The following is an 8,932-nucleotide window of genomic DNA, read 5'->3' on the forward strand; positions in this document are numbered from 1 at the left end:
GAAAGTCCAAGTGGGTCTAAGAGGGCCACACATTAACAAGAGAAAGGTCGTAACTGTAGTTAGGTAAGAGGAAAATCCAAGTGGGTCAAGGAGAATCACACTTAGTGATCAAAAGTCTAACGAAAAGTTAGCACGAGATGGAAAGTTCAAGTGGAGCAAAGGTTGACCGGAAATTTGGTGAGGAAGTCTCAACAGGTTATGGTTGACTAGATGTTGAACAAGAGAACCCTAGACTTGGATTAAGCAAGTTAGGATTGAGTAATCAATTGAGCAATCAATTAGTCCTAAGCCAATCGATTAGAGCAATTGATTTGGTTGTGTTAATCGATTGGAGAATTGATTGAGGTTATTTTTGCGAGAGCACAGAATGTGCTGGAATTGATTGGGTAATCGATTCATCACCTTTTAATCGATTAGAGCAATTGATTAGGCCAAGAGTTTGGAAAAGAGGAATTCACAAAAACAAGGGTTGAATTGATTGACCCAATCGATCCAGCCACTGCGAATTGATTAGGTAGTGTTTTCATTGCGAGAGAAGGAATCGATTGAGGCAATCGATTAAGATTTCTTAATCGATTAGGCTAATCGATTAAGGTCTTTCATAAGAGAACAGAGAGTTTGGGGAATCAATTAAGGCTTTCTGAATCGACTGAGATGACTCACCAATTAATTAGGGTTCAAAAAAAGAACCTTTCTGCAAGTCCTTGAACGGTCGGATGACATGACAATCAATTAGGGAAAAACCTAATCGATTAGAGGCGTCGAGTAAACCCTAGAAAAGGGTTTTCACAAAGGTTTGAAGGCAACACTTACATATATCTGGGTTGTCGGTTCTTAGGTGTTTGGGAGAACAAGTGTTGCTGCATTTTCCACTACCAAGAAGTTATTCCAAGCAAGAAGAAAGAAAGCTAAGTAAATATTCATGTTGTAAAGTCGTTTCAATTTTTTTGTAATCTAGTTTACGTTTCTTGTTTACATTTCTTGTATTCGAGCTTGTATGAAGTTTCTCTACCTTTGGATTATTTCCAAGGAGTGTTTTTTTTTAGTGGAGTGTGTGCACTGTGTGGATCCTTAGATTAGTCACTTCAAGAAGGTTGATATCAAATAAATCCGAATATTACCGATTACTTCGAAATTTTCACTATAATAAATTACCAATAAAGTGATGGAATTAGTTAATCATCCTTCTCTAGCTCTCAAAGTATCCTAACATATTTAAATACAACTAAAATTATTATACTATTGTAACATAACACAATATTTGTCTTCAACAAAGACATGTATATGATTAAATATCTTTATATTCTCTTCCATAGCAATAGGCTTTGCAAATTTCACATAAAGGTTGTTGAGGAAATTGCTAAAGACGTCTCTAGCAGCAAAAGTTGTACTCACACCGGTAACAAAAAAGAAAGGTACAATAAAATATCGGCAACAAGGACATTATGAATATTATCCGTAGCTTGGTAACTTATAATAAATAATGAGATTTGATCCAACAAAAAAATTAAAGCATACCTCCTGTGACACCAAAAGTTATAATATATCATAGTGGTAAATCAAGTCCTATTACTCCCAGTACAATCAAGCTTAAACATGACAGTTTATCAAATGTCATTAGCTTGTCTTCATGAAGCCCCATCAAAGCCCTTTTTGAGAAAGAATTGATTTTCCATATCTAAAGATACCAAATTACAGAAAGCACAACTATCCCATGATTATGAAATGAAATTTAACAGTGGCCGACACAATTAAAACACCTCTGTATAATAAAAAAAAAATTAAAAAAATTAATAAACTCAGGTAGTCTTATCACTAACCTTAGATGACCGATTTAGCCCTATAAATTTTATCTACTAGCCATTAAAATAAGTCAGTGCGCGCAACGGTCAACTCAGAAGTCTAGTATTATTTAATCGCCCGTCTTATTTAAAAGAAAAATTTCTACAAATACGTCATAGCAAGGAATCGAATCATCGGTTTCTAAATGATAACCTTAATATCTTACCATAATACCATAGTCTCGGAGAGTCGTAGCTTGAGAAAGATTGGAATATCTTTATTGAAATATCTTTAAATGTAGACATAATAAAATTATGTTCATTTATTAGAACTACTCAGAAAACAAGGTCGGTAAAACTAAATTAATAAATTAAATTAATAGAATTTAAAATTTTAATTCAGTTAATTTGGAAGTTTATTTTTATATAAAAATATTAATTAATTTAATTTAATTGATTCTATCTTAATTTTAAAAATTCAAATTCTATTAAACAGATTAAATTGAATAAATCAATCGATTGCTATATTATTAGTAGTCAATTGATTTAGTAGCCGACTAATAAATACATAGTAATTTACTGTTATATTCAAACTGAGTTTAAAATTCTTAATTTATGTCTAAGCCCATCACTTGTGCCAGAAGAGCAGTTGATCACCCACTGTGTTGACTCTTTAAAAATTTAATTATTTTAGTTTTTGATTAAAGTAATTAATTTCTTTATTAGTTCAATTTATTCAGTTTTCATAGCAAAGTTCAATCAATTCGATTTGTCAAAAATCAATTTAATTTGTCAAAAATCAATTTAATTTGTTGGATTTCAATTATTAATAAATTGGTCATCCTAAACGACATTAAAAATATTAATATGATTTTTAGGATTAAATACCTTTATGTTCTCTCCAATTGAAAAAGACTTTGCAAATTGTAAATAAAGGTCTTGTAGTCACACCAGCAAGAAAAAGGTAAAAAGGAAAAAAAAAAGAAAAAAAAAAGAAAAGTACCATACAATAATAAATTTAGCAATAAGATCAATATTATTAACAATAGTTTGATAGCTTAGAATAAATACTGAGATTTCATCCAATAAAAAAATTAAAGCATATCTCCTATGCCACCAAAATTTATAATATATTGTAGTGACAAAATCAAGTTCCTCTCCAAGTCCATTACTCCTAGTACAATAAAGCTTAAAGATGACAATTTATAAGTTTGTCTTCATGAAGCTCCATCAAGACTTTTGAGAAAAAAAATAGTTTTCCATTAGTAAAGAAATCAAATGGCAAAAAGCATAACTTGATCTACATAATATATTTTATAACAATGGTAGATATAGTACTAATTGTGTCAACCGCTGTTTATAAAATATGTTATAATATCTCTACATAGTAGCATAAGAAAAGCCATTGGAATGTCTTTAAAAGCAAATGCAAACATAATAAAATTATAATCATTGATTAGAACTAAAGGTGAGTAAAACGTCAGTTAACTTAAATTAATCAGTTGAACCAATTGAATTTGAAAGTTCGGCTCTCTTAATTCAGATGTCCATTCAGTTTAGATTTTAAAAATTTAAATTTAATTAAACAGATTAAATCAAATGTACTAATTAATTGCTATATTATTAATTGTTGATGATATAGCAATCTCATGACTAGTCTTGGATGACAAAAATTATGTTCATTTATTAGAGAAGGTCAGTAAAATTAAATTAATCGATTAAACAGATAGAATTTAAAATTTCAGTTGAAGTTTATTTTGTTATATAAAAAATATTAATTAATTCGATTTAATTAGTTCGACCTCTATTTTAAAATTCAAATTCTATTCAACAGATTAAGTTGAATAAATCAATCGATTGCTATACTATTAGTAATCAATTGATTTAGCAATACTATTAGTAATCAATTGATTTAGCAATCGACTGATAAATATATAGTAATCTACTGTTATATTATATTCAAACTAAGTTTAAAATTCTTAATCCATGACTCTCGCTCATAACTCGTGCCCAAAGAGCAGTTGATCATCTACTATTCGTTGGACTTGACTGTTTGAAAATTTAATTATTTTAATTTTCGATTGAAGTAATTAATTTTTTTATCAGTTCAGTTTGTTCAGTTTATTTAATTTTTATAGAAAAATTCGATCAATTCGATTTGTCAAAAAATAATTTAATTCATTTGATTTCGATTCATTCTATTCGATTGGTTCGATTATTAATAGATTAGTCAGTCTAACCGACATTAAAAATATTAATGTGGTTTCTAGGATTTATTTGATGCATCATGTTCCCATTCTAAAATAACTATGACCCTATCAATAAAAATTAATAAATGTTATAGATGAAAACCAAAATTAAATAGTAAATATTAAAATATAACTAAATACCTTTATATTATCTCCAATTGAAAAAGGCTGATATTGCAAATAAAGGCCCTGTAGCCCATCAGCAAGGAAAAAGGAAAGGAAAAAAACAAAGAGAGGTACAATACAATAATAAATTAGTAATAAGAACAAGATTATTAACAATAGTTTGGTAGCTTAGAATAAATACTTAGATTTCAACCAATAAAAAATTAAAGCATACCTCCTATGCCACCAAAAATTATAATAGATTGTAGTACCAAATCAAGTTACTCTCAGTCCATTACTCCCAATACAATCAACCCTAAAGATAAAACTTAAATGGCAAAAAACATATTTTATAACAATGGTCGATAAAACACATATTACTGATTGTGTCAACTAGTAATAATAATAATAGGTAGGATTTAAATATGATTTCATATCTTTCGTTTATATTTCTATTTATTATATTTATATTTATATTTATACTTATTCTTATATATCTATCAATATATCGGATATCGGATAAGATATGGATAAGATTTTATCATATTTATCATTATATCTATACCTATACCTGAATATCCATTTAGAGTATAAAAATTTCCTCCATATCCTCTCTGAAATTACCTTCCCCAGTGTTAACTGCTGTTATAAAATATGTTTTAATATCTCTCCATAGTAGCGTATAAGAAAGAAGCCATTAGAATCACGTTAAAAGTAAATGCAGACATAATAACATTCTACTCATTGATTAAAACTAAAGGTGATTAAAACGTCAATCAACTTCAATTAATCCATCGAACTCAGACGTTCATTTTTTTAATAAAACAATATCAATTCAGTTTCGATTTTAAAAATTGAAATTCAATTAAACATATTAAATCAAACATATTAGCTATATTATTAACAATCAAGTGATATAGCTCGATTGATAAATATATAGTAATAGACTATTATGTTTAAACTGAGTTTAAACTTCCAAATTCATGACTCACATGCTTTGCTCAGGCTCGAAGAGCAGTTGATCAATTGATTATTTGACTAACAATTGATTGCTAAACTTGATTATTCGGCTAATGATCTATTGGTGGAGTTGGCTATTTGAAAATTCAAATATTTCAATTTTTGACAGAAACAATTAATTTTTTATCTGTTCAATTTTCGTAGAGAAACTTGATTGGTTCAGTTTGTCAAAAAAAAAAAAAAAAATTTGGTTTCTTTTATTTTGATTTAATCAATTTGGTCGGTTCAATTATTAACTCATTGCTCATCCCCAAATAAAATTAAAAACATTAGTATAGTTTTTGGGGTTTATGGTTACTTTTAAAAATTAAATTCAATCCCTAATTTATCTTCAACATATGTATCAAACTCAATTTGATGCTTTCATATAGGTCTTATTTACATGTAAATTGGGACATCATGTCAGTCGTTACTTACACGTCAATGCTAGCTAATTACATAATTTCTATCACCTTCAAATTTACGTACAACTTTCATTATTGTTCTCATGCATTTTGTCAACAATGGTGTGCTTTCCTTATCGAACTTATTTCTCAGTGATCTGTCCATGCCTTTAAAGTTTGGTCGAAAAACACAACATTTTTTTACCTTTTATTAATTAAATTTGTATATTTTAATAGCTTGATTTGGACTGCCCACCCAACAATTGTGTATATTTGTGTCCAATTATTCAGGGTCTTCAATTATTCAAGGACTTTTCTCATATTCTTGAAATAGTTTTTTTTCAATTAATAGTAAGTATTCAATTTATGTTAGGTAATTAATTTATATTAATTAATTTTAGGAATGATTGATTATAAAACATTCTATTCGACCACTCACCCTAACAATCTATATTAGTTTAACTGTCAATTGTATATAACAAAAAGTGATTTTTATGTAATTTTTTTTATTTGAGGAATTTCAAGATGACATAAGAAGAAGAAAAGAATATATATAAAAATATAATTAGTCAACGACTATATAAATATACTATTTATAAAAATCAGACCATATTATATTATTTTTCCAAAAGACGGACTATATAAATTATTATATAGAAAGTCAAACTATATTATATTATTTTATCAAAAGACGCATATAAAATGTTAGTTAAATGTAAGAAGACTACTTTAGATTGGAAGAGATAATATTTGTATTTGTGTAGCTAATTACTTAACTTTAAACTCCTATTAAGCTGAAAAAAAATAGAAAAAAAATCTAATATCATGAGATGGTTCTATAGTACTTCACAAAGCAACCTTGTATGTGTTAAAAGGTCCAATAAAATTAGATGAAATAATAATTGTCTGCAAACTTGGATTAAGAACTAATTATAATTAATCAGTATTTATGTTATAGCAATCGAATTCTTAATCAGAAGCTTAATTAGTGAAGCACATCTCTTCTCTTCGAAGAGCCTGCAAAAGATCAATTTAATAAGAAGAAAATCACTAAAATATTTGGGTTTTTTTAATAAACCAATTGTTTTATTCGATATTTCTTAACTTAGATTTCATGTCATCTAAGTTCTGAAGAATCTATTTTAAATCTTATTATATTTTCTTAAAATTATATATATGAAAATTTAAACTATTAGAATTTTGATCAGCAGTATTTTTTTTTATTTCTAATTAAAAAGTATTGTTTTTAGAAATAAACACAATATTATTTACTATAAATAATATTTATATTACGTATTTTTGTTGTCTGTGAATAATTCTTTTTATGGCTAATATTTATTATACATACATAATCTGGCATCGCGTAGATCTCAATCGTACATTTATAAAAACACGATTTTGATCTTAAATCACTCAATCGCAGCCGTACAATCGTCCCCGAAACCCAAACCGTTACGCAGCCCGGCGCACGCGGCCGCCCCACGTATCCTCCCCGCCGGCCTCCGTCACGGCGGACCGCCGGAAGAGCCCTTCGAGCTGCGCGTCCCAGTTCCCGAACGCCGTCACGCCTCCCTCGCGCCTCCGAGTTCGGCCCTCGCCGAAGGCGGGGGCGGCGCCGACGGCAGCGGCCCAGCGGTCGCCGGAGAGTGAGAGGTCGTAGTTTCGGCGGCGAGTGGAGTCTGAGAGCACCTCGTAGGCCTCGTGCGCCTGCATGAAGCGCTCGGCGTAGCGGCCCTGGTCGGCGGAGGAGCGGCAGGCGTCGGGGTGCCAGCGGAGGGCTTGGCGGCGGTAGGCGGCGCGGATCTCTTCGGGTCCGGCGGTGTGGGGGATAGAGAGAAGTTCATACATAGTGGAGGGAGGTGCGGCGAAGGCGGCGGTGATGGGGGTGGCCTTGAGCCTGAACCGAGGGGCTCTTGTTCTTGTAGTGGTGGTGATGGAGATGGGAGAGATGGGAGAAGAGATAGCAAACATTATTAATTGCTTCCCTATTGAAAAAAAAGGAAACAATTGAATTGAGTTGATGAAATGAATTGCTAGGGAGGTGGGTGGAGATTTATAGAGTTTCCGAGCAAGAAGGAAAGCTGTTCACAAAGAGTGAGATTGCCCCTAAGTTTGTTTTGAGGGAAGGTGTTCACACAGAGTGAGATGGTCCCTAAGTTTGCTTTGAGGGAAGGTGTTCACACAGAGTGAGATGATCCCTAAGCTTGCTCTGAATTTTATTTAATAGGCTATTAAAAATAAAGATATGTCTACTTTAAAATTAGTTGGGACAAACTCAAATACTTAGATTATAATATATATAATTTTATTACCCTACATATTTATCTTTGCTAGGTCATGAGCACCTAGTATTAATTTTATTTTTAAAAAATCACTTTGGGATCCTTCACTAATTTGGGATAAAATTATGGATCCAGTCAATTTCTCCCAATCGCTTTATCCTCTTTAAATCTCATCTCCTCCGATACCAGGCATCTTACATGAGTGATCTCCGGCGCGAGGTAAAGCACTCCACTCTTCACTCCTCTTTCCTCTCCCCTTTGACCTCGGTGAGACCGCAGGCTCTCATTGAGGTCGTGTGCTCGCGAGGTCGGTCGCAGCCTAGCACTATGCTCGCCAGGTCATCACAGCCTCATGCTATGCTCACGAGGTTGGTCGCAGTCTCGCGTTGTGCTCACTAGGCTAGTTGTGGCCTATACTCGGGGAGGTCGACCTCATGCTATGCTCACGCGGTCGACCTTGTGCTATGCTCGTGAGGCCGACCTTGTGTTGTGCTCATGAGGCCTGTGCGCCCTATGCTCGTGCCAGATTGCCGACCTAGAGTAGTGCTCGCGAGGCCAACTACACCGTGTGCTCGTGTTGACCAGTGTCAATCAACCTTGTGCTATGCTCATGAGGCCGGTTGTGCCTTGTGCTTGCGACAATGACCACATCCTTGACCCTTGCTTCTCAGCCTTGGTCGACTGTGAGCTCAAGCCCGACCTTGATCTCAGGTCTATTCAGATGGTCATGCATCTGTGGGCGGGTGATTGTCCGTGCAACCTTAGCTAGGCGGTATGGTGCACGTGTCGCCCTGGCTAGGCGGCTAGGCATGTGTGCATCCTTGGCTAGGAGGCTAGCTGCCTATGCAGCCTTGGCCAGTCGACCGTGCAACCTTGGTTGGCATGTGTTTGTGTAGACCTTTAGTTTTAGGTAAAAATTATCAAAAATATTGTATGTTGTTTGTTCACCCAATGTTTGTAAATGTTGACATAATAATTATAAGTATCCCGTAGTAGTTTTGATGTGGTCAACCAAGTTAAATTAGGTCATGTGTATTTGATCCTTATGTTTAAGTGTCCAGGAGTTAAGAAACACAAGAAGTCGAGCAGAAGATGCAGCGAGCGAGAAAGAT

At 32.8% G+C, this 8,932-nt stretch overlaps 1 protein-coding gene across 1 annotated transcript; it reads right to left on the reverse strand.

The window, feature by feature from the left end:
• Positions 1–6,990: 6,990 nt before the first annotated feature.
• Positions 6,991–7,509, reverse strand: LOC122021699 (dnaJ homolog subfamily B member 8-like). Its single transcript, XM_042579887.1, has one exon. It carries the CDS (start codon positions 7,507–7,509, stop codon positions 6,991–6,993), a length of 519 nt encoding a protein of 172 aa, XP_042435821.1.
• Between the last annotated feature and the right edge of the window lie 1,423 nt (positions 7,510–8,932).

The sequence above is a fragment of the Zingiber officinale genome, chromosome 1B (assembly GCF_018446385.1).
Source record: "Zingiber officinale cultivar Zhangliang chromosome 1B, Zo_v1.1, whole genome shotgun sequence".
Lineage (NCBI taxonomy): Eukaryota > Viridiplantae > Streptophyta > Magnoliopsida > Zingiberales > Zingiberaceae > Zingiber > Zingiber officinale.

Bases quoted from the DNA above. Each gene is read 5' to 3' on its own strand.
- LOC122021699 (XM_042579887.1), bottom strand. From the start codon at position 7,509: ATGTTTGCTATCTCTTCTCCCATCTCTCCCATCTCCATCACCACCACT.